At 38.0% G+C, this 26,530-nt stretch overlaps 1 protein-coding gene across 2 annotated transcripts; it reads right to left on the bottom strand.

Annotated features, from left to right (window-relative positions):
• Positions 1–110: 110 nt before the first annotated feature.
• Positions 111–26,530, bottom strand: CTEXP (kinase family with ARM repeat domain-containing protein). Of its 2 annotated transcripts, none has more exons than XM_086575344.1 (21): positions 26,352–26,530; positions 26,186–26,284; positions 25,945–26,096; positions 24,779–24,851; positions 23,769–23,891; positions 21,964–22,072; positions 20,786–20,865; positions 20,378–20,459; positions 18,356–18,495; positions 18,154–18,264; positions 17,895–18,011; positions 17,667–17,756; positions 17,155–17,208; positions 16,914–16,988; positions 16,574–16,649; positions 16,349–16,448; positions 15,551–15,620; positions 7,827–7,903; positions 7,169–7,278; positions 4,738–4,989; positions 111–715 (listed from the first exon to the last, which is right to left on the bottom strand). In XM_086575344.1, the coding sequence occupies exons 1-21, from the start codon at positions 26,475–26,477 to the stop codon at positions 435–437; spliced, it is 2,397 nt and encodes a 798-aa protein (XP_086431470.1). In that variant the 5' UTR covers positions 26,478–26,530; the 3' UTR covers positions 111–434. The 2 variants fall into 2 exon arrangements, with proteins under 2 accessions (XP_086431470.1, XP_086431471.1); XM_086575345.1 differs by having other exon boundaries at positions 4,738–4,986.

Below are 26,530 nucleotides of genomic sequence, written 5' to 3'. Positions count from 1 at the left end.
GTCAATTGTCAAGGCATGCAACACAAAAGTAAAGTTAATCATATAGCATAAATGAGGTGCGAAACAGTATATCTCAAACTGATGATACGGTTGGACCTCAAGACAGAAACTGCTATAAATCATTTCATATCAAATTTCATTCTTGTTCACACTGCTAATCATACAAATGCGACACAAAAACAATACAATCACCGTAGCGCACCCTAGCCTATTTCACATTGGACTTTTGGTGATAAAAAAACCCTGGAGATACAATTCAAACAGCCCCAGTTTGACATCAAAAATATAAACTGCAAAGGAAAAACTATTTACTGATCAAATGTTAGAAAAAGAATATTACACCTGGTGACTAGAAATATTTGTCTATTTATCAGCACCAGGATTCAGGAAAAATATTTCTGCCACAGCATCTTCTTTCTTTCGCCTATAAAATTTTACAGTCCACCAGAGGATGCCCGATTTATTCTTTGCGCACCCAATTTTGGAGCAGCAGGTTTAGCTCCCCTTCCTCTGCCCAAAGATAAAGGTTTGGCCTTAGTCACTGGGGGAGGAGCAGCAATGGCAGCCCAGGGATCCTCCTCATCAAGTGCTGTCATTGATCTACTGTTCAAAGGTTTTGAAGCTGTTCTTGGAGCAGGAGCAGCTATAGAACCCCACAGGTCGTCATCTTCATCTTTGGCAACTTTTACTGAACTTTGAGGCCGTATACTAGTAACTGAACAGTAGAATTTATCAAGTTGAGTTGAAGAAGTCTAGTGAAAACAAAATTTTAAAAGATATCAAGTGCAAAAAGGCTTTTTAAATAGAGAATTGCTAGTGTCCTACCCCTTTAAAGGGGTAGAAATAAAGGGGTAGGACCATCCTACCACTAAACAGACAATAAAAAACAACCTGTTTACCAATTCTAAAGGTTTAACTTAATTTGGTGAGTAAATGTCAATTAATGAGTTGACTCATCTTCTTCTCTCTTTTTCTACAACCTAACCTAAAGTCCCAACCAACACCAAACACCCAATTACTCAGGCTGCCGGAATCCGTTCAGGCGACTAATTATTTTAATCAAAAAGAGAAATCCCCACTTACAATATTATTCATTTGAGATTACAAGGAAAGTATAACATCATAGCATCAAACTAAGATGCCTTCAAGTTTGAGATGTAAATCATCTAGAACAATAGCCAATAAATATGACCCAAAAATAATAAGCAATAAGTAACCCCACCACTAAATTTACAACAATTGAACTACAACAATTTCGAAATCAATCATGTATGATGCCTTGATAGTTAGTGGTGTGGAGAGGGGAAAAAAGGAGAAGAAAAAAACACATGAAAATATGAATAAAGAAACGTGAACAAATAAATGAAACAAAAGAAAAAGTGGTTGGAGATGGTGCTAAGCGGAAACAACTTGCGGTGGTAAATCGAGTGAAAACAGTTTCAAATAAAACTTTGCAAGTAACTGGTTCATTATTTTCTGTCTTATATTGGGTAGGATGGTCCTACCCCTTTAAAGAGTAGGACACTAGCAATTCTCTTTTAAATATCCCAAAAGAAAGAAAGGCACTTATATATGTTGTTCTACATGTTGTATTGAGGTAAAGAAGAACCTACAGTGAACTAAAAGCATGATTCAATAAACAGGCCTGTGCCTTTTGATAAGCACTCAAATATGCATTTCTATCCCCTTATAATGCTTTAATAAAGTCAATTATGTGTTCAATACATGTAAGAAACTCATGTTCTTATTGCTTTTGTAGGATACAAGCCTGGATTTGATGAAAAGTCTTAAAAAAGGATATCAAGCGCCAAAAAGAGCTAAAAAGAGCACATCTTATGGCACGAGCTAATTGGAAAAGAAGCCTCAAAGTTAAAGTCAAAGTCACAGCTTCAAGTCAAGGAACCTTCAAGGTCAAAGAAAGATGCCAAAGACTCAAAGACTAAAGACAAAGCCCAAAGATTCGAGCACTATTCAAAAACATGGGTTTGGCCAAATAGGCCCAAAAGTAGAAGCTTCCTTTGTTCTTATCCATTTATGTATTCAAAAAACAAAAGCAAAAGCAAAAAAGGACAAATAAGCAAGTTGTCATTAGGATAGAAAAGGAATATACTTAGAAGAGAATAGAAGAATGTAGAATAGTGGAAAAGAAGAGAGAAGGGGTAGATTAGTAAACTCCACGTAATCCCATCTTTATCTTTCCACACACTTGTATTCACACACATACACAGCTTTACTTTTCATGCTCTATTCTCTTTTTCTTTTAGGCTAGTTTGTAGTTTTTCTTATCTCCATTAATAAAAGTTAAATCTTTTCTTCTCTGTTCAGGTTTTTAATCTTTTATACCCCAAATCAACTTGTTAGCTAGTGATGCTAGGCTAATGGGGAGAGTTAATGAAGCCTAGTGGAAGCATGTTGTCTTGATGGGGTTTATTTTGTATTTTACTTGAGGTTTAACAACTTATCCCCTTCTCCTCCAAAATAGTTGGGAAGAAGAGGATAAGTAGGGTGTTGAAATGAGCACTTATAAGGTTCTTTTCTCCATCCTTATGCTAACAACACTTGAATAGAGATATGAAGTAGTTGTTAGGGATCAATAAGGTAACACCCTTCTTGCCTTGTTTATGACTCAAGAAGGGGTGAGTCTAAGCAAATCAAAATATTCTTCTATTGAGATAACTCAAGTTCTTCTTTGGTGGATTTATCTCTCCTCATGAACCCTTCTTCATTGTTTTCATCTTTATAAAACTTTTAAAACTTCAAGCTTTTCCTTACGGGATGTTTCACTTTCTTTTTAGTCAATAGATTTACAAAAACCAAAAACCCTTCTCTCACCTTTCCCTTTGGTTAATAAGAGTAGATAAAAAACTAGAATTCATTAGCTTGAATGTAGTAGACACCCTTCTTACCCTAACCTACAAACAACTAGAGAAGGTTTATAAATATTGTTTATCCATTAACTTGTTGTTAGTCTTTAACTATTAATAAGTGGAACTTGTTGTTAGTTTAAGAGCGATACCAAGCAAGGGTTATCACCTTTAAAACAAAAATTTTACACCAGCGGATCTCAAAATGGGGTCAGATTTACAAAATCTTCCCCATGACTGTCACGAGGCCCTAATTTTTTGAGCTTAGGATAGCTCCCCTGATATGAATCCTACATTCTGGAACACCATTTTTTTCGCTTAGGATACCTCCCATTACATGAATCCTACATTCCGGAACGCCATTTTTGCCCTTCCTGAACATTTGGACTACGTTGTGCATCTGAACCGACAGGCCTTACGTCTTAAAAATTAGTTTCCTACTTGACAAAAACATGTTAGTCTCTCAAATAAACAAATGCATTACACACCTTGAAATCTTCTCAAACTCCAAATGCCTCATAGCATTAAAGTTGGTTTTAGTTTTTCATGACACCTTCAGCTCGTAAGTTGCGATGGTAGCATGAAGTCTTAGTTCCAACTCTCAAATAAACTAACACACTATACATCTTTAAATCTTTTCAAAGTCCCAATGCTTCGAAGCATTAAGGTTGGTTTTGGTCTGTCATGAGTCATGACACCTTCAGCTCATAAGTTGTGGTGATGGTAGCATGAAGGCAAGGTTCCAAATTGTTTAAGAATGGGTATTCAAATGATCTACCACATACTAATCTCTGAGCCATTTGAGAAAACCCCACACCTATACCTGCGGCCAAGCTATAGGCTTGCACCTAGCTCACTAACGAACAACAGTCACAACACGACAAGGTACCACGGAGTGTCATTGGAAGAATGTTGCAATGAAGTGCGAAAGAATAACGTCCATTCCGGGTTATCCGTTCGCAAGAAAGATTCTCTTATTCTTGCCCCACTGGGGTAAAACCTAGTAAGAGACTCCTAGAAATAACTTCCCGTTCTGGCTTTCTGAATATGCCAAAAATTTATTGGCTAAGGTCCCACTAATCTACAAGACTACGACCTGTACTGAAGCAGTAGAAATTCAGGTTGAGTAGACAACAGAATTAACTCAATTAAGTGAACATGCGCAACAAGGATTGAGTGCAAGCATGCACTCTGAACATGTGAAAAGTTTCATGACTGAAAAAATAGAATGTGAAAACTTTCACGAGTCACTTATACGGAAGGTCCAAAACATCCATATGGCAATACCGTATGATTGATCGGTTCCTGAAATTCCACAAATCGCTGACATTTACTGATACCAGCATATCTAAGACCAGGCTAATATTTACTGATTTTCAGCATGTAGAAAGCTACTCTAACTACAAGCATTGTGTAAGGACTAATTCTTGACTTAATATGATTTAAAACAACAGAACAACATTTTACTAAAAGGAGGGATTCAGGGGACTAAAGAACAAATAAACTCAATTTGACTCACGCCTGTTGTACATAGAAATGTTCGTTGGCCTGATTTTCTGCGAGTGGTCTTGTAGATCATCTCCACAAAAGAACATAGTGATATACAATTTCTAAAAGGCTACCTTTGATAGGGCTAAACCTTTTAGGATCCCACAAAGAAAATCACTCCCCCAACATGTCTATGTACGTCAAACAGGCATGAGCAGAAATTGAGTCAAATTCTTTCGAGTCTCCAGCACACCTCCCTTCACTAAATATCACGTTGTGTACAAACCAAGCACAACTATTAAATTTATGCATAATAGACATATGAATGCTTGGGTCAAACAGAAGACTAATATATCCCAACAAGGACTGGAGGAAAGGAATTTACCGTGCGCCTTTGGTGGTGCTACAGGTCGTTTTTGAGCAGCTTGGATGTTAGCAAGTAATGGAGGTGGCTTCAACTCCTCAAGTGACTCAACATCATCCCATCCGTCTTTGTCGCTCTCATGATCATCATGGATACCATTTTCAAGTTCTCCCCAACCATCTGTTGATGTCGGTGACGGTGGGGCATGTTGATCAGCTGTATCAAAGCTGGAAGGCATGTGGATTGGCGTTGTATCTGGAGTATCCATCACTACTGTAAAAAGAGCCCAACATCAATCTACAGCTGAAATAAAATAATATACACATGCATATTGAACAAATAATTAAACATATACATGCCCACTACTTCATACACTGATCAAGGAAAGGAAAATCTCTGAGCTAGTGAGCTATAAAGACATTAAGCACCCATAATCTGTTAAGTACAGTGACAAATATGTGAATGCCACACACCAGTCTATCATTATACGCATCTAACCATTTTTATTTTTTTTGCTCGGTATCTAAACATAATGTTGGCATGTTCTCATTTCATCAAAAAAGGAGATCATGACTGAACTGAAAAAGCATTGGAAATTGAATCAAAGTAAAAGCTGCAATCACTATTATAGCAACAGAAAACACAAAGTTTATCCAGGATTGCTGAGTCAAAAAAATTTAAAAAAAAAAAACTGAACTTCATGAGAACTTTTAAAGACCTCTTTAAAGCATAAGCAGGAAGCTACTCTTTCATAAGCAGGATTTCTTTCATGATCCCCGTTCCTCGAGAACTTAAAAACTAAAAATATTATATTGGAATCCACAAATACCCTGTACTTACTACTTAGAGGAATAGCTCGGCAATTCCTTTTAAAATGGATTGTGCAATTAAAGGGCACAGGCGTTGCAGGAGGTGAGCCTAAGGGCTAGGCAATGGGCCTAGGTGGCTCTAGGCGCAAACCTAGGAGACCTTAGGCATGATACTTAGGGATGAGTGGCGAGGCAGAACCAGCCTTTGACTGCAAAGCTATGGATAGCACCTTAGCATAACTATAATTCTCTCTGATGCTCTTTCTTTCCGGTTTAACATTCCCACCACAGTTTATACACTGAATAGCCTATATTATGCATGGGCTCTAAAGAGTTGACGAATACGGAAGGAATGGATCTAAATACTAGTTATCTCGTGTCGGTATCCGACAAGGCAAAAAAGCAAAAACCTTCGCTATGTATGCGTTGTATATGCGACACAGATATTATTTAAAAAAATGGAGTGTAAATGTTTCACAGCTATATCAGCGCTGTAATAGATTTAACAACTCAATAGGTCGCCTTTCCCCCCACTAAGATACCAGTGTGTCGCTGGTTCTTCTCAAAGGTTGCTTGCCCACTAGGACCTCATTTAAGTTTGACAAGAAGGATCCTTGTGAGAAAATAGTTTAAAGAATATGTTCTTCGAGGGCTACAGCATCTCCCATTATTTAATTAATAAATCATATAACTCATATAAGGGATGAAATTATCACTTCAAGCAGACAAATGCGACTCTGCTTCCTAAAGGCAACCTACCATTGCTGCATTCTACCATAGCTACCACAACCTAGCTTCTTTTTCGATATCAGGAGCCATTTTATGCAGCTTAATTCGCGTCTAAAACATGAATCTTCCATACTTATCGTAAATCGAATTAAACTTACATATTATCAAAAGTACTTCAAAATTTCACATTTTCTATTGTTAGTTAAAGAGAACATGAAACCGCATAATACTTTTCTGTTTTCATTTCCAGCGTTCTGAAATATAATTGCTCAAAATTATGCCAACTTTTCACTCTGTCATATCTCAAAAATGTCTACTAACTTTTCTTATCCATGCAAGAAACACTATGTTACTTTGATACTTAAGTCTCCAGAAAATTTCATGACCAGTACTCCCTGTTCAATCCTACTTAGAACATTTCTTTATGTGTATGTATACACACAGTTATGAAGCCCAATAATTCCATTGCGGATTTTTGGATTCTTACCGTTTAAATCACAAATATATCCTTTTACCACCTTCCAAATGTTTGAACATGTATTTCACTGGAACAGTTTACCGGAGCATTTATACATACAGGCAAACATAACTCAACCTTTTCATATCTCCACTTTTTGCCGTAAGGCGAAATGCTAACTATGAGCAGTGGAACCATTAATCATAGACTTGGGTTACTATCAGAAAATGGACAATTCTAGGAAAGACTTTTCACGTACTCCACACTGTAAACAAGAACGCTAAAAAACACAATTTCCCACCACTTTGGCATGGACCCAGACAGTTTGGTCAAATTTTATCTTAAATCCAGGGCCCCGGAATCAGTGATTGCTATTTTATATGTAGGTTCCTATCAGTTTACTCAAAGTAAGCAGGATAACAAAGAGAAAAAAGAGTTAGCAAAAGCAGAAATATACCAGAGCTTGCATTTGATGATGCAGAAGCAAGAGGTGGGTTGGCATTTGATGATGCAACTGGAGCTTGTTCAGAACCTTTACCCTTGAGTGTCAAAGAACTCATTGCCCATCTGCATTTTAAATGAAATGATTGGTCAGCCTTACTTTAAAAAATATGGAAAGTTTTAAGTGCAACAGCTTCAAACATATATTCCTACCTAGTAGCTTCAAAGTTATCATGTTAACTTATTTTGCAAATTTTCCTCACATCATAACAATATTAAGGACGAATCTCTAAAAGAAAATCTAATGACAATATAATTCACTTTTATTGCTAAGATAGATACCCTAACACACAAATCTGTTCCCATTTTATAATCTATATCTGATTATTTGGTTGATATTAAATGTTTCTCAGATTATTCCTTAGAATAAGTTATGATTTCCACAAAGCACATATGGGATTGAGAAAGTAGTGGAAAGAGCCAAAAATTTGAAATCATTGATTGACCAGCACAAGGAAAAATAACAAGGCTTACAGGATTAATAGCACCATTACCTATAAGACCAAGTATGGGTGCTGGTTAAATGTTCAATAAAGTAGGGAGGGGAATAAAAATGGATATAGCAATAAATTGTGGATGAATTACACATAAGTGAGAAGTTCATATCCGCTTACCCAAGCAAACTTGCATTTCCAGGTCCTGATGGCATTCCTCCAATAGTTGAAGTTCCGCTACTATCTCCTGAATTAAGCTACAAGGGGTGTGCAGCAAAAAAATGACACTCAATGTGTGAGTGCAAAAAAAAATTCACACAAAAATGCCTTAACAAACATGTTTATCAATGCAATTTAATACTTGTAGCAGTGTAGCACAAGTATCTCCAACAATATCTATTTTCCGCCAAACAACAGATAAAGAACCTACAAATATAAAATCTCTCCTAGTAAACATAATCTTCGTAATGTTTTTCTTCTATGAAACTCTCTTCAGAGAGAAAATCTGCATCTCTCCACTTACACCACCGATTGAGAAATTGAAAGCTCATAAAATTGACACTACTAAATGTTGGGGGTAGAACAAATGTTTTTCAATAATTTACAATCCGCAACCCATCTACAAGGTCACAATTCCATTTCCACTGGGGGTAGACTACCTGTGTTTTTCAAAAAAATTCAAACCTCAAACCTTCTTATTTTTTCCAGTTATGTAAGATAATATGTTGATAGGATTGTTAGACTTAAGCTAGGTTTCCCCTAGCTTGTAGGATTGGCGCAGCCTTCAGGCTTTGTTCTCATTATTCTTTGCCCCTCCCACAATTCCATGAAGTCTATGTGGGAGAATTGTAATAGTTTCCACTATTACAGGTAGTGGTATGCCTAAACCTAAGCTTTATTAAAATAATAATAATATATCAACATCTCAGAAGATAGCTCTAATAACCAAGTTTTTGTTAATGGGGACCAAGTTTTTCTCTACTCGAGATAGCTTTTCGCCCCGGGGGTAAAGCTTAGGAAAAATTTTCAGCCGCCAACAAAAACCACCTGACAACATAGATCCTTCCTCTTACCATATCTCACTCGGTCCACTTCCAACCATACAACCATATCCCATAAACTTTTTTTTTTAATATTAACGATCTATTTCATAGATTTCTTTTGATTGTGCTTGCAGGTTAATCCTCCACAGATTCCCAGAAGATCTACATAGCTAGGCCCCTACTCACCGCCATAGATCTACAACAAGCCTCTCTACATTGTGATGGGTACAAATATAGAACATCTTTCTAACTCCTTCTCCCAGACTCTCAGCATAAACCAAGGAAAAATGCTACTGCAACATGGGACCCTACTCCAAAATCACAACAAATGGAATTTCAGTATTCTCAGCAAGCTCAACACCACCATCCCGTTTGATGTTGACAACATACGACTGCCATCCGAACCTGTTGAAGAAACAAAGGGGAATGGACATCCTTGTTATAGAAGATAACTTGTTTGTGTTAAATCTTAACAGCTTCACTGAAAGAATGAGAATTCTTGCTGATCAGCCTCTGCATGTTCTTGGTCATCTCTTTATCATGAAGGAATTTGACGCAGGCATGGATCCACACAACATTCAGTTAAACAGTGTTCCTTTATGGTTCAGTTTTGAGGGACTCCACTTTGATCATTGCAGCCAAGAAGCCATAAAAGAAATCTCTTCCAGTGCTGGCAAGTTCTTGAAGGTGGACCCACCAGATGGCTTTCCAAGGCTCCGAAAAGGGTAACGAGCAAGAATCGATGTCAACGTCAAGCAACCAATCATACCGGTTATTGAAGCCTCAACCCTTGCCGGTGAATATGTCCACGTCAAATTTAAACCGGATAAATTGCCGAATCCATTCTGCATCAAGTGTCTCAAGACTGGACATCGTTCCATCGCCTGCCATGATCCCCCATATGTTCACCAAGTCGGAACTCTTATGGCAGCTCAAACACCTCTCGCAGTAGTACCTGAGGAGCAGATCGGAAGTGGTTATTCACATTTCGGTGATCTGGAAACAAACGACATGCTCATAGTTCAAACTCTCCCGGGAAACCACAACACTGTTCCGATCAATTTGCAAGGTTCGGAAGCGATCCACGTGGCACCCAGCCTCACCAATCAAGTCTCACGTGAGACGCCACCTCTATCCCACGCTAAAATATCTGCTCAAAGCAATCTTCCAAAAGATTCTACATATGGGCTTGGGGCCCCAAGCCCACAGGTCAACCTGGCTCCTAACAAGATACCGGAGGTAAGCCCACCAAACTCCAGTTCCTACCAATCCAAACCCAACCACCAATCCACCGGAAATACCAGCCCACCACCACACTCCGGAACAAACTCCAATCCAATAACCATCAACACCTCCAACATTACCCCCACCTTCCAACCACCACCGACTAACAATCCCCCACACTACCTCCCCCCCTCTACAGCCATGATTCCATCCATTCCAAACCACCAACCAAGCCCAACAACATGCCTTCTCCCAATGCCACACCCACTTCCACTGATAACGGAAAACAACCAGCACACTCTCAATTCAATCCTCATGCCAGCGAAACAAACAAAAAACATAAATTTCATACACAGTTGTCCCCATATATTACCAGAAGCTCCGCCTCCATCAACCAACCAATACACAATCACAATTCACAACCCTTATACAGTAATCACAACACCACCCCCACATTACTGGAACAACATAACTTCACAGCATCTTCGCTTCTCAGCTTTGTTAATACCTCGTTCATGTCACGCTATCTCTCTGCTCTCGGCTATACCAATTCGAATCTGGCACCATTTCCCCCAGGGTTTGAGTCCATTCGCATTGAAGAACAGTTACATGCCACGGGAGCACAAGATACTGGAAATTATTTTATAGGCAATACTACTGGAGAAATTCACAACCTCCCGTTAGTCAACACCATGCTTACTGGTCCTCCGAATTTTTTGCCAAATAATCTCGAGGATCAACAGGTCCCATATTCCACTGATTATATGACCGGAACACCAACGAGATTACTCACCAACAATTATATGGAGGACAAAGCCCGTTTGCTACTCAGATGCACCCTACAAACCCATATTATATGCATGGCTCCAGGATTCACAGGCATCCTCACTTCGCTAGAGAGGGGACTGGCTATGTCGCTTCTGAGCATCTAAGGGGGATTCACCAAGCAGCACAACGAGGAAATTCTGAAGTCCAATCTAACCTTTCCTTTTCAAGAATTACTACATATCATAGATATTTGTTCATGCACAACCATTGGGGTTTGGCGACTGTCCCAGAACATTCCCCATCGCCATTATGAGTATACTGTCATGGAACTGTAGGGGCTGCGGGGGCAACTCTACAGTTAGTGAGCATAAAGACTTAGTACATAGCAATAACTCCGATATTATATTTCTATCCGAAACTAAATGTCCACAACCATATGTATATTCCCTTAAGTTTAAACTTTCTTACCAGCATTTCTTAATTGTTAACCCCGTAGGAACTGCAAGAGGTCTTTGTATTTTTTCGAATGATCCTATTAAACTACACCCCATTTTTCAAGGGCAATACATGATTGTTGTCTTGATCACTTCACACCCACATAATCACACGTGGCTTATATCTTTCTTTTATGGTAGTCTGTATCCAAAGCTTAAACGTCACAGTTGGCAATTCCTTCGTACTTTAGCAGAAGAATATTCTCACCCTTGGCTTATCATCGGTGACCTTAATATCATCATCAACCAATCAGAAAAAAGCGGGGGAGACCCCTCCTCTTCGAATGAGAGCCTTATTGCCAAAGAACTAATTCAAGATACAAGTCTCATAGATATTGGGTTCTCTGGCAACCCTTTCACCTAGTGGAACAAACAATCCGGTCTAAAATCTGTGAAGAAAAGATTGGATCGTAGCCTCGCCAATGCAGAGTGGTTACTGATCTTCCTTGAAGCCAAACTAAGCCACATCTCCACCACAACCTCAGACCATACTGCTCTACTCCTGGATACTCAACCAAACATCACAACACTCCCTCGTCCCTTTTACTTTCAAGCCATGTGGATCAGAAACGCTATCTATCCCAAACTCATATCAGCCAACTGGCATGACTCCCATTTCATTGAACCCCTTGCTCATCTTGGATTTAACTTGAACAAAACAAAATATGCTCTAAAAAAATGGAATAAACAACATTTTGGGAATATTTTCACTGAAAACAAAAATCTCAAACACCAAATAGAATCCATTCAGAAGTTAAACCCCACCTCATAATGTCCTGCAAGAAAAAATCCTTGTCTCTAAACTCCATGAGAACTATAAACGAGAAGAGATCCACTGGAAGCAAAAATCTGGGGACACCATCGTCGCTGAGGGTGATCGTAATACACAATACTTCCACATGCAGACGGTTTGTCGCAGAAAAACTAAAAAAATTGAGTGGTTAAAAGACCCCAATGACAACTGGATTTCTGATCATCGCAAGCTCGGTGATCTCCTTCAAAACCACTTCTCTACTATCCTTGAGTCATCCTAACCACCCCCAGTCTCTCTCACCCACCTCTTCAACTACGTCATCACACCGGAGGAGAATCTTGATCTCATTGCTATACCTGAAGAAAGTGAGATCCGTTCAGCTCTCTTTGGTATAGGCCCCACTAAAGCTCCAAGCCCAGATGGCTTTCCTAGCCTCTTCTACCAAAATTCTTGGGATATGGCTACCTGGACATCACATCCATTGTCCAAAAATTCTTTGATCATCCCCATAGTCTATCTGACATCAACTCCACCAATTTAGTCCTTATCCCCAAGAACAATCACCCGACCACCCCCATCCATTTCAGACCCATCAGCCTTTGCAATATATCATATAAAATCATTTCAAAAATTATTGCGGCTCGACTCAAACCCCTCCTCCACAACATCATCTCACCCTTCCAAAGCGCTTTCCTCGTAAAGCGCCAAATCACGGATAATATTATCATTGCCCATGAGATCATCCACACAATGAAAAAAAAGAATGGTAAAACCGGACTCATGGTCATTAAACTTGATATGTCAACAGCTTTTGACCGCATCGAATGGGAACCCCTTCTTAACATCCTCTGAACTCTTGGCTTCAATCCAAAATGGATTTCATACATATCTCAATGCATCTCGACCGTTAACTACTCCATCCTCCTTAATGGCTCACCCCATGGTTATTTCAAAGGTACTCGGGGTCTGCGCCAAGGCGATCCGATGTCTCCACTCCTCTTCATCCTCTGTATGGAAGTTCTTACGCGTCTCTTAAACCTTAAGAGGGAACAAGGGCAGCTTCATGGTATTCACGTATCAAGAAACAGCCCGGAAATCTCACATCTCCTTTTTGTTGATGACAGTTTCTTTTTCTGTCGAGCAAACATGGAAGAGGTTGTGGCGCTAATGGACACACTCAGCCAGTTCTATGCTATCACGGGGGAAACTATTAATTTTGACAAATCAGGTGTCCATTTCAGTGCTAATATGAGTCATTCTGAGAAACAATCCATACGTCGCCTCATGGGCATGACCATTATTTCTTCTTCCGACAAATACCTAGGATGCCCTCTTTTTATGGGGAAAACAAAAATGCAGATGTTTGATTCGCTTATAGCCAAGGTGGAACAATGCATTACAGGGTGGAAAAGTAAACTTCTTTCCCAAGCCGGCCGAACTGTGCTCATTAAATCTATCACCATAGTTATCCCAACCTACCAAATGGCTTGCTTCAGTATCCCAAAGAAAATCTTGCAAAAAAAGGACTCACTTCAACGCGACTTCTGGTGGGGTAAACATAATAAAACTGACCAAGCCAATCACTCGCATGGGCTATACTTAAAAAATTGGAAATTCATTTGCAAATCCAAATGCCAGGGTGGGCTTGGTATCCGTGACTTAGAAAACTCAAACATTACTATGCTTTCAAAGTTGGCTTGGCAATTAATCACTGAACCTTCCTCCCTCTGGGCCACTATCCTCAAAGCTAAATATCATCCACATAGTACTGCCATTAATTCCACCCCTAAGCAAGGTTCATCTTGGATTTGGCACAGTACTTGCAAAGGGATGGAGCACATCAAATCAAATTCCATTTGGCATATTGGTGACGGATCTGCTGTTTCCATTTGGAACGACCATTGGATCCCCGGAAACCCCCCAATACTAAACACTCCTCATCACTTCGTACCCCTTCTGACACATGTCAAAGACCTCATCCTTCCCAATCCAATCGAGTGGAACATCCCCCTTCTCCAAAACCTATTTTCTGCGGTAACGATCGTACAAATCCGCACTATCCATCTAAGCCGCAGCCAGCCTTCACAGGACCATCTAAAGTGGATCCTCACAAAAAAAGCATTTTCACGACTCAATCCTTGTATAAAAAGCTCACTCCCAGTGCTAATGACCCAAACCATATAAACAAGAGTTTCCTCAAGATCCGGCATGTCAATGCCTCCCCAAGAACGATTAACTTCGCTTGGAAATGCTATCATGACTTCGCTCCAACACGCGAAAAAATAGGGACTCATGTTCCCATCCCCACACATCAATGCCCTCTCTGCGACCATCCAAATGAAACACTACACCATATGCTCCTCACATGCCCTTTCACTAGGGCCTGTTGGTTCACTTCCCAATGGGCTATCATTCTCCATTCCCTCACACACCTCTCAACGCACCATTGGATTGATATATGGCTATCCCCACCAAAACTGTGGAAATTCAATAATGATAAATGGAGCTCTTTCTGTATCAATCTTACATGGGCTATATGGAAAGTTCGTTGCAATGCCGTGTCAAATTCCAAGCTTACATGATAACTCAGTCAGCCAATAAAACAGATAAAAGAAAATGCAAGATGAACAATCCCACAAGTTAAATGTGGATGCAGCCACAAACCAACCACCAACTCACCCATCCCACCCACCCACAAACCATCCCACCCACCCACAAACCAACCACCAACTCACCCATCCCAAAAGTTAAATGTGGATGCAGCCTACCTCTGTGACACACAGTGTTTTGGTATTGGTTTTATTCTACGGGACTCACATGGTTCCTTCTTAGCAGCAGGAACCAGGATAGGCTATGCCACTTTAGCGGAGGACGCAGAATGCAGAGGTATCCTCATGGCCACACAATGGGCCTTAGCCAGACAGATCTCACATCTAGAGATAGAGACAGATGCCCAGGCTATAGCTACATACTGGGAGAATCTGCACTCTAATCTTGCATGGCAATCCGAGCTCATTCTCCAGGACATCAGATCGTTGAGCTCACATTTTGTACATTTTAGTATATCTTTTTGTAACCGTTTGCTAAACGGAATTGCTGACATTTTATCGCATAAAGCACTACTGCTAAAGGACTCCTATCAATGGGAAGGAGATCCTCCTCTGTGGCTAGTGGATGCTATAGGTATAGACATATGCTCCACCCCCACATGTACAAGAACCACTTCTACTATATAATATATCGTTAGTTACCAAAAAAAAACATCTCAGAAGATAGCAAGAAGCTAAATTCCAAGGATCAAAGCCCAAACACCCCAATGTAGACACAAACAAACCAGACAACAAACCTGAAACCTTCTACTAGGCCACAGTTCCATTCCTGTGAGAACCAATCAATTCGTTTTTTATTCCTTTTCTTTTTGAGTTTTTTGTGTGTGAGTTTTTTTTTTTTTTTGCCAGGGGGGGCTAACATTGAAAAATTAAGTAATATATACGCAGCCACTACTAGAACTAGGCAACTGGCCATTACCATTGACAAATTAAACATCTTATAAATGTATCTGGTTTCAGTATTTGTCAGAGTCGTATTAACAAACTCAAAAGCAATAACCTGGTGACGCACCTTATCATTGTATTGCTTCACTATCTGCAAAAACTGATCAACAGTTTGGAATGCTTTTGATCGGACATCACTGAAATAAGAAAAGGGGGCAATGTCACATTCCACTATGCATGGTGATGAGAAGAGATAACAAATAAAGGTAGGGTATACATAAAGGAGCTGTAACGCCTGTAAGAACTATCCATCAAGAGAATCCAGAGTGTTAAGAGAAAGTGTCTAGCAAGGACAGGGAGAGAAAAAGACAAGTGCAAGTGTGCAACAGATGAACTAGTAGGACCAAACATACAGTATGTAACACAAAATAGTAGATGAGGTAAACTCACATGATTCTTTAGCTGAATACCTGAAAGAATAAGAAACCTATTGGACATGCTTTTCGACTCTAGAAACCTATTGGACACGCTTTTCGACTCTAAGCCCTAGTGGATAGAAAGAGTGCCCACTATCCAAGTGGATTTTGGGAAAAAGAATTTATGAGGATAACTCCATGCGCTAATGCAAGCACGATAATTCTACGTCTTAAAATGATGACATAAGTTGTTTTGTTTATCAACTGTGAAAATAATAGTATGCTAAAGCCTATTATCCTATCTTTCCCACACTAACCTTCTCAAACAGTCAAACCTTGGAAGGCATGGATTTCTATAATATCGTATCCGACACACTTAGTACCCAACTTCAAATTGGTCATAGGGACAGCATTCCAGTAAGGTTTTATTTATTTAATAGTGAAATAGGATACAGTTTACTGAACAAATTTCTGTAGTAAAATACTAAAAGATGCCTAGAAATATTTACCTGTCAGGATCAATTGTAAGTACGATAACATTCGGGAGAATTCTTGTTGCAATTTCAGTGGTGTCATAATAGGAACTGGTTGCACATAAAGCCATAACACCTGCCACGAAATGTATTACATACTCATAAGTTGAAAAATATGACAAGTTATCTAAAACACGGGAGACTACATCTACAGAGAGTAGATATGATTGACGCACTATGTGAAATCGATTGAAGTAATACCTGCTCCACGAGCTGGAGAGAAAGTATCACGCAGAGCACGAACTGTAAATGCATTAATCAAAACCCTCTTCCTCGTCTACATTGCAAATTAAAATTCAAAATCATTGAAAAGTATGGTTAATAAAATTATCATTAAGCAGGTCGGCATATGCCACCTAATTACTTGTAAGAGCTAACAAAATGCTCCAGTCATGAGCATGTTCTAAACAGTCACCCCAAATATCTAACAACTTAACTAGTTAACTCCGCATCCCAGCTTATAACTACCTAAAATGAAATAACTTTCAGTGTAGTTTGAAGAGCAACAAATCTACAGAATATGATGGTTTTACAAACTAACCCCTTCATTAAGATAGCCAGCAATATTCCCAAGAAGAATCGTGGTATTTGTTCTGATTGCCGGTTCTTCATCCACCTGAATGACTGATAAAATTGTAAAAACTACAAGAAAAACAGATATCAAGTATTCAACCATATCTAATGGTTTCAATAAATGAAAATACAAAATAATCATATCTTGTGTAATGATAAAGAATGTAGGATCACCAACATTGCACAAAGAATAATTTAGACAACCACACCTGTAGTTTTGAAAGATATTTCAGCAAAGATCCTGAAATAGTACGTTGCGACAGCTGCAATTCCAAACCAAACACGAAGAAACTTTTATAATATGCTTTATTAAAAATAATTTAATGTAGCAAGATGGAAAGATATTATTGTCCTCACAAGAGAAACAATACAAGCCATAAGACAGCCAAAGAAACTCTAACCTCTACGAAAAATGCCAGATAGATTAAAGGGCTCTAACATTTTTGAAAATGTAGACCACAAACATCTACAAACTCACAATATAGTATCACCTATCCAACTGAGATGGAAAAGGATGAGTGGGCTACAAGGTGGAAACCTCACAGGGATGTCTTAGTTTCCGTGCAGATATGTATAGAGTATAGACTCTCTTGGATGTAATATGGTTTGTTTTCCTTAATGAAATTTCATTATATCAATAAAGACTAAAACATAAATTGTACAATTCTATGAGGTGTCAGAAGTTATATGAAACTCGAAAGTCTGGAGAAGCGATTCATACCTTAGGAGCCAATACAAGCATGGATTTTAAAGTCAACTCCCGAAGAAAAGCAGATGTATCAGAAAAGCCCGTAGCAACATGAGGGTAAACCTAATCGCAAGGATCACCCAGACATTTTAGGATTTCCAATCTGATATTGAACGGAATAAATACATATATATCAGGTGGATTATGACCTAAAGAGTTTTCTAAATGCTAGAAGAGAAACTATCATCGTTGACCACATACTTGCTCGTCTACAATTTGAGAAGATAATGATTCTCCGTACTGATCTATATGCTGGAGGAGGCCAACTCGAATTGCCCGGTCATTCGATGCAAAAAGTTTCACAACAGTTGGTAGTACCTGCAAATGAAAAGCAAGGATGCATCACAGAAGTAATTTTGCTAAAGGAAAGCACAACAGCACATCAAATTGCACTAGAGCATACAAACTAAGTTATAGGCTGATATATGGTAGTATAGAAGAAACATTACAAGATAATCACCTTAACACTATATTCTTCAGTAGAAAACCAGGAACCCATTTTCAATAAGGCAGTCAAAGCAGGGGCTGCAGCTGAGCCGAATTCTAAAGAAGAAGCTAGTAAAGGAAGTAGCTGCAAATTCCAGATGATTAAAAGAAAAATTAATTTGTTCATTAGACAAAAAAATACACTTTAGAACCCATGCAAATGGTAAAATGGATACCTTTTTAAGCACAATTTGGCGAGGTAGCTGCTCAGCCAAATTCGGAAGCTTACGGAAAAAGGCATCCTTGTCAACACTGTCTTTCAGATTTAAAACTTCCATAAATTGTATAGTCTCCACCAACTTATTCTGAAAATACTCTGCCAGACAAATATCCAAGTACATTAATAACGAGTTCCATCAATGAAAAGAGTGAAAGTTACAAGAAAGGCGAGCGCACACACGCACACAAAACAACAACGGGGGGCTCCAAGGAAGCAGAGACCAACCATACCACAACCAATTTTGGAAAAATAAGATTAAATTAAAATCTTGCATGAGTTTGTTTGTTTCAGTTTCTTCTAAATGTTTTCTTTCTTTTTTGTAATTCTCTTTCACTTGTAATGCAGGCCTTCTTAGCCTACTTTCTTTTTAGGGGTTTTTTTACTTAACCCCCCATTGTATGGTAGCGTTTATGAAAAACTCCCCACTCCGTCCCAGTTCAGATAAAAAAACTGTTAGAATTTACATAATACCATATTTGCCCTTTTTTAAACAAAAAAAAATGACCATCCTTCTTACTTTAGCTCCTTTATCAGCAATGTTCTATGATTCCTAACCAAACAAAGCAACAATTCAACTAGCAACAGATTATGTTCCTCACCAAAACTCCTGTTTCTCGAATCCCCTTCGCGAACCAATTAATACAGTAGCAACAAATAGATTGATTGCTATAGAAGAATCCCAATTTTCTAAATTGAGATAATAGAATCCATGAACATCTACACTGGATAATTTGGAATCAATAATTCCTTCAAATTTTCTGGCAAATTAAACCCAACTCTTCAATCTTCTCAAGTGAAACTCTACAATCCATGGGCATCATCAAATCGAGCAATGAAAAGACAGTATGGATTGAGAAAAAGAATCTACAATTAACGTAAAGGGATGGATATGAACGAAGTGTGGCAAAGAGAGGAAGCAATCATGGTGGATTCAGATAGCCAATAAGTGGGAGTGGATTCTTGCACTTCAGTGATTTTAGCAATGAAAGTGTTTTGTTTGGAGGTTAAAGATGGATATTGGATTGATGCTTTTTCCAAGAGTTTCGGTACTAAATTAAACCCAACAGTATCTATATTTCGTTCGCCATGCTTCCCCACCACTACCATGAAAAGATTAAAGGGTGTTTTTCAATTACAACTATGAAATCGAGCAGTGGCAATGCTTTCTTCATTTCTTCCTTATTTTGTTCTTAAATATTTCCCACTAAATAAGCAATTGAAGAAGATAGAGGTTCGCCATTGAATATGCTTGTGATGTCTATTGAAGAAGAAAGAGTTATGAGATTTGGATGATGACCGTCGAATTTTAAGTGATGAGTGGGCTAGATTTTGACATGTGACTATCAACTCAAGTGGGATGAGATTATTTTGTTAATCAAAGGGTAACGTTGGTATTATGTAAACATTGAACGATAAACTACCAGATCCAAGACGGAATGGGGGGTCTTTTTGTGATGATTGTAACTTTGGGGGTTAGGGGGTCATAAACGCTGCCATACAATGGAGGGTTAGCACAAAAAACCCTTCTTTTTATTAATGAAGTTTCACTTTACCAAGCAAAAAAAATCAAAATTCAGGTGTACATTGGTAAAGAGGGGGTCCCATGGCCAAGATTATGTTAAGAGACATGATCAATAAACGCCAAACCCCCTATTTGAAATCATACAGCCTACACATAAAACAAAAACCAACTGTATGAGACAAATTTCATCTCATGGGCCCGTCCTCAATAGTCTTCTCATGGATAAATTTGAACATTGTTGTCATCCTAAAACAGTAATCAATTTCAGTAAACATGCAAATAAAATGCTGAAAGAAGTATTGCAAAAAACAATTGTCCATTTAATGGCTTTCTCATCTTAATTTATATTTGATTTTGTGAAGATGAACTAACTTGGTAAAAGGAAATGGGGGAAAAAAGAAACCAGATGAAAGGAGTAGAATCTACTGATGTAAGCTTGGTTAAAACACCACTCACCACTATTTTCTATAAGCTTTGAAGTATTCAATCTGCGAGAGGGCATGGAACTCAATAGCCTCTGGTAATCTGGAAGCAGAGACTGTGAGACAAGAAAAATTGATAAATGCAGATGGAGTTGCAAAGAAAATAATGACTAAATCATTATAAGCCTCATCTATCTATGGGATTCATTCCAAATAGGTGCTATAATTATTTAATATTTTTTCCCTTGGCACGAAAGTCAACTGAATGGAATTTCTCTTGCTCAAAAGCTCTTTGTAAATAGTTGCTAAAGAGCCCTTTTACTTCCTTCATATAAAGTTATAAACCAACATTCTAACAAAACTGTATCTTCTATAAACAATACCCAATGTAAACAACCCAACAAAAGAATAAGTAATGTATTACAGTGTTACTACTGCTGACCTTGGGAATTGAAGCAGTATTCCTTAACTCTTCTGTTTTCACCAACTTTGCAGCAGTGAAAATTTCATATATAAGACAACCTGGTCAAAATAATTAACACACACACATTAGGAACCCACCTTAGTAGGGAAAGAAGATTCAATCTTGTATATATCAATACTTAAAAACTTCTAAGCTAGGAAATAAATTATGACGTAAGAATCTTGTTCGAAATGGGATCATTGCTCTAGATACTTTAGGTATGTCCTGGAGCTTATCCCATTGTCTTAAATGTGATATTCACTCTCATAACAATAATCACTATTTACTTATTTAGACAAGAAGGTGGGTATACTTTACAGAAAAATAAGGATGAAAAATATGTTTTAAACTTTTAAGCATACTTTACAAATGTGTAAACATTGAAAGGCTTGTTATTACATCACTTCAAATATAGTACTTTTTATACATAACATTATTGCTAGTATGAAATTCATAGGACCCCTATTTCCACTACATGAAATATCACCATTTGTTTGGATTACGTACCTATATGCGTTACAATCCTGCATTACCTTTCTTATGACCTCTAAATGAAGACCCGCCTCCCTCACGACTAGTCCTAATACAATCTCATGATTAATCATTTCAAATCTCTTCATGAAATTATCTTTTGGGGGAGGGGATACTCTTTCAACAACACCTGATTTGGGTTATTAAGATTCCTCTCAGAACAACATTGTTTTTTTTAGTCAACAATGTTCTCCATGGAGGGTCCACATTTGATAAACACACAACGAATCTGGAATTCAATTAATTTAGAGTAGGTTTTAGGGAATAATGTAAGGTTCTAAGACATTGTGTAGTGTGGCATCAATGCTTGCTTTGTGCAGTTTAGGTAGTCGAATAGGTTATTTTCTAGTTCCCACATGTGATATGTCATAGGCCTTAGAATTGTTAGATTAATTTGCAACACTTGCACTGCTTAACCAAGTTTTTACTTTACACATGTTTATATACAAAGGCAGTAGTTTCTCTAAATAAAATAACTGTCAACTAAAACAAGACGCCAATTTGCTAACAGTCTTTTACTCTTCTTGCATGGAATGAATTAGACAGTTACCACTAGTTGAGAATGGAAGGAGCTTATAACACAGATGACAAGGGTGATTATGAATCTACAAATTCTTAATACTTACCCAAGCCCCAAGAATCAATAGCCCAAGGTGGTGATTTTCTGACTGCTACCCAGTCAGACTTTACCAACTCCAGCGGTTTGTATTGTGGACCAACTAGCCATTCAAATTGCTGCACAAAACAATACTCCGTGAGACACCCTCCTAGTTTATCTGATTAGCAAACACAATTATCTAAAAAAATATCAAAAGTACACCGTGAATTCCATCTCACCCAGATAGAAAATCTCAATAACTATAGAGCAAACAGAGGTCCATATTCACACATGTATGTACTACAAATATAGCTGAAGTTACAGTTTTCTTATAAAAAAACTCCAATCTTGGTTAAAAATTCACACCAGATTCCTCTTTTGAGGTCTTTGTCAAACACGGGTATATAAAGAATCAGGATACACTGACTCATTACAAACCAAAACTGAAGACAACTACTATTTGACATGCATAACACACACACCGATGCTTAGAAAATTCATGTAGTCACAAATCAACAGATAAAATGTCTCTAAGATAAAGCTGAATCCATGAAAATTGGCTTGGTGTTGATGTTCCCGTTGAGATGTCAGCCAAAACCACCTCAGCTAGCTTGTAGATGTCTGATTGAAACAGTTGACTACAATCTCTTTCGTACATTGGCTTTTAGAGAATTCATGTAGACACAAATCAACAAAGGAAAAGTCTCCATAATTAAACCTGAGTTTTGCATGGTGTTAACATTCCCCAAGAGATGGCAACCTTCAAAACTACCTCAGCTGGCTTATATACGTCTGCTTGATACAGTTCATGGAAGACTATCAGACTAACCCTTCTTTTGGAAAATGTACAATTATACATATAGGACTTCATTACGCAAAGATATATGGAAGAATAATGCAGTTTTAGAGTAAGCATCTCAGCCACCGTCTTGACTCTACCCTTAAAATCTAAAGTGTAGTTTTGCAATAAAATTATACTTTACCGATCAAAAAAAATCTGAAGTGTAGTTTTGCAATAAACATCTTAACCATGTCTTTACTCTACTTGTAGATCTACAATATCAGAAATTCACAACGAGAGTATTAGGTAATCACATGTCACAGCTCACATACCACCATACTAGGTCGATATCTATCACTATGGGTCATAAACTCATCTTATGATTTCTCCCGACAATTCAGAAAAATCAGTAAAACAAATGCCCCAATAACTTAATAAATTCAAAACAAAATTCCAATGATATAAGTTGGAAATACACATTTTTCAGTAGAATGGCATACTGATTATTAGCCCATTATGGGCTTGTCGTTGCTGATGAACAATGTTAATTACCATTCCATAGATATTGCATCTTCTTCTTCTTCTTCTTTTCATTTTTCTCCTTTTGATCAGTAAGAATCGATATATATTACGTAGAACCAAAGGAGAAAAAGAATCATAGGATGAGCTAACCTACAGTACAAGTACCAGTCGAAAAAGAAACAAAAACGGCTATCGTGTCAAATACAAGTCAATGCCATGTTTGTTGCCCTTTTTTTAATGATATCACACATCTACCTTTAAACATACAGGAATCATCAACACACCCTGCTGGATTTAATAAATCCCAATTTAAAAGGGAATATCCTAACCCTCCATTCTAATATTTCTATTTCTATCACAATTTTGATATCAGCATCTGGTCATCTTCAATCATCATAGAAGTAAGGCTTAACTGATCAACCAATTAACAAACTTCATTCCATCCATGTCCTAAAATGTAGTTCCCATGCTAACAAAGAAGTATAAGAAACTAAATCCAAGAAAAAGTTAAACTTCAGCAAAGATTTTACCAGCACTGGTCCAGTAGAAGCTTCATTATTCCCATCAAACTCTGATAAGACATCAAAAGCATGAAGCTTCCAGTCCAAGGTCGGAGTCACAACAACACTGGCAACACATACATTTCCGTGAACCTGAAATAGAATGGCAAAAAAAAAATGTAATGTCCAAAACAGGCTGTTATACACACGCAGCACACATGCATGCACATACACACACACACACACATAGAGGTTCTATACACACAGAGGTTCCTAGTTGGGTTGGGTCATCCTACTAACACAACCACAATGCGCCTACTAGTTACTATTCAGGGAAACAATCGAGACAAATAGTATATGACCGTGAGTATTTTCTGATAATAAAAGAAATGATGTTTGACATCCCAGGTTCCCAACGGAGAAGAGATAAGGTAACCCTCAACAAGTAAATCCAACAGTCATTACCAAAAAAAGTCAGACATCAAAGAGGAACATACGCAGTGAGAAACTGGCCAAAATATATGAGCTGAAAAAAAACTTTCAATTCTAAGAAGCTTCTCGCCTTCTCGGGTTCTTATAAAGGAAAGAACGAAGGGAGAGAGGGAACAGAATTGCTAACGTCAAGCACAAAAACCGTCCAAATATTGTGAAGGGAAAAATATCTACAGACTCAATTTCCATGTCAGAAATCAGAAATAAAGGACAGTTCAAATATGAAAGGTATTAATCGCAGAAACAAGCTGTAAGAAAGAAGGGCATTCTTTCTGCCGTGGAGAGCTAGTTGCTCAGTCTGTCTGATCTCACAAAGTTCCTTGCCTAGACAGCTAGGAGTTGAAAAGCATAGAGCTATATGATATGAAAAATCGACTGGCTTAAAGATTCCTGACATAACCTGGCCTTCTAAGAAAGAAAGTCCTCAACAGGACCAGAAAGTTGAAAAAGGAATCGGACTTGATAATAAAAGGCTGAGGACTGAATTTCAATGGTGATGATTGAAATTTGGTTTATACCGTAAGAGGCATCCAAGTGAGAGCACTTACAAGTTTGCAGTCATTATTCAGAAAGCTCACTGCTTTAGCTATCTGGCGCAACCCCATAGCATAATACTCATCCCTGCCACCAGAAGTGCAATTAATCATGAGTCAGAAAACGGAACTTCTCTGTCAGGTATGCAAACATATGCAAGGATGACTTCTCTATACATATACGCATTCACACACCCACAAGTACACGTCAGCCCATTTTATATGTATGTAAGAACTAATCTAGTTATGTATTTAACTTGTGCGGGTTGACTTATATGTACAATATACCTTAAATACATATGTACGCCGAAAAACACACACACATACATACCTATATGTGTGAGTATGAAGAGAGAGGTGTTGTTTGTGTGTGTGTGTGTGTGTGTTGGGGGGAGGGTTGGTCTACACATTGACTGGCAAGGAGATTCATGTTGCTCCCTCTTCAAAATACATATTGTAACCATGGGAGTGAAATGACTAGAAACACACTCACAGTGGGTGGGGTATTGTAACGATATGTGTAGGCGAGGACTCATATTTCTCTGTTTCGTAAAAAACCAAAAGCAACTTTACAAAAATAAATTATGAGCAAAGAAACTTTTACCAGCAGCCTAGAGAAAAAAAAACTTCATAACTCAACAATTATGCATTGTTACATATATTTTTTTCAAAGGAAATTCAACAGTAAAAGCAACGTACAATTAAATATAAATCTTGTGTGTGTAGGTGTGGGAAATAGAAACAAACGCCTTCGAAGCATAGAACCAACCTTTAAATACATTATATGATTCAATCCAAGGGCATAGAGCCCCAAGTTAATAGGAATGGAAAAACATTATTAAGATCGATGATGCAAAAAGGATTTTCTAAATAATTGTTTCATGATGAAACGACAGTACCCCATAAAATTTGACATTTTTATTGATTCGTAAAGAACATTGAATCTTAATAGCCAGAGTCTAAGCAGCATTTCTCGGTAATGTACTATATTAAGTCAGCACATATGCTAAAAAACAACACTAGGTCAACAAGCCTTATTGCTAAAAAATATTCTACAGATAAATTTCACAAGTAATCCTGATTCGATTAATGATGAGTGTAGGACTGGAAAGAATACAATGACAGAACAAATACATAACAAAAGTACGTACATACTATGAAATGTATAAATTTGTACACACCTTTGTGTACCTTCTAGGCCTAATTCATTTATTTTTTCTGATAATGGCATAACCGGCTCCGTTACAATGTAGATAGTCTGCTTTGTAGAAGAAGCATCAAAGGTTTCGGCTTCAGTGCTATGAAGGAATGACAAAATATTAGGATGCCTAACCTGCAAAACATAGAAAATAAAAGAAAAATGGTTACACTAGTTGAGGGCAATCCTGCAACATGTAGAACTACAAATAAGGAATATATTACCGTACGCAGGCGCTTAACGCCATTCCGACCAGCAGCTAAATGTCCATCTTGAGGATTACTTCCTGAGAGAGCAAATATGGAGACCGAAGATCCATCATCCTGGTAAAAAAAATTAAAATGTTCATCTGTATATAATCAAACATAATATTTTGTGACAATTGAATACCTTGGAAGTGCCACGGTAGTGAACCCAGGAACCCCAAGCCGAACCATATGGTTCACCTATGTTATATGGTAGATCTTTTAGTCCCGTTCCAGATCCCGCTACCACTCCTTTCAAGAATTTTAACATTCTTGCTAACAACGTCTCAAAACTCTGATCGATCTCAGATTTGGGAAAGAATA

The sequence above is a fragment of the Coptis chinensis genome, chromosome 8, assembly GCF_015680905.1.
Source record: "Coptis chinensis isolate HL-2020 chromosome 8, ASM1568090v1, whole genome shotgun sequence".
NCBI lineage: Eukaryota > Viridiplantae > Streptophyta > Magnoliopsida > Ranunculales > Ranunculaceae > Coptis > Coptis chinensis.
This window is presented reverse-complemented; position numbering and strand designations above follow the sequence as displayed.

Bases quoted from the DNA above. Each gene is read 5' to 3' on its own strand.
- CTEXP (XM_086575344.1), bottom strand. From the start codon at position 26,477: ATGTTAAAATTCTTGAAAGGAGTGGTAGCGGGATCTGGAACGGGACTA. The intron at 16,650-16,913 runs GTTAGTTTGTAA...TTTGCAATGTAG, and splicing joins CTGGCTATCTTAATGAAGGG to ACGAGGAAGAGGGTTTTGAT. The intron at 16,449-16,573 runs GTATTACTTCAA...ATTTCGTGGCAG, and splicing joins CTCTCCAGCTCGTGGAGCAG to GTGTTATGGCTTTATGTGCA.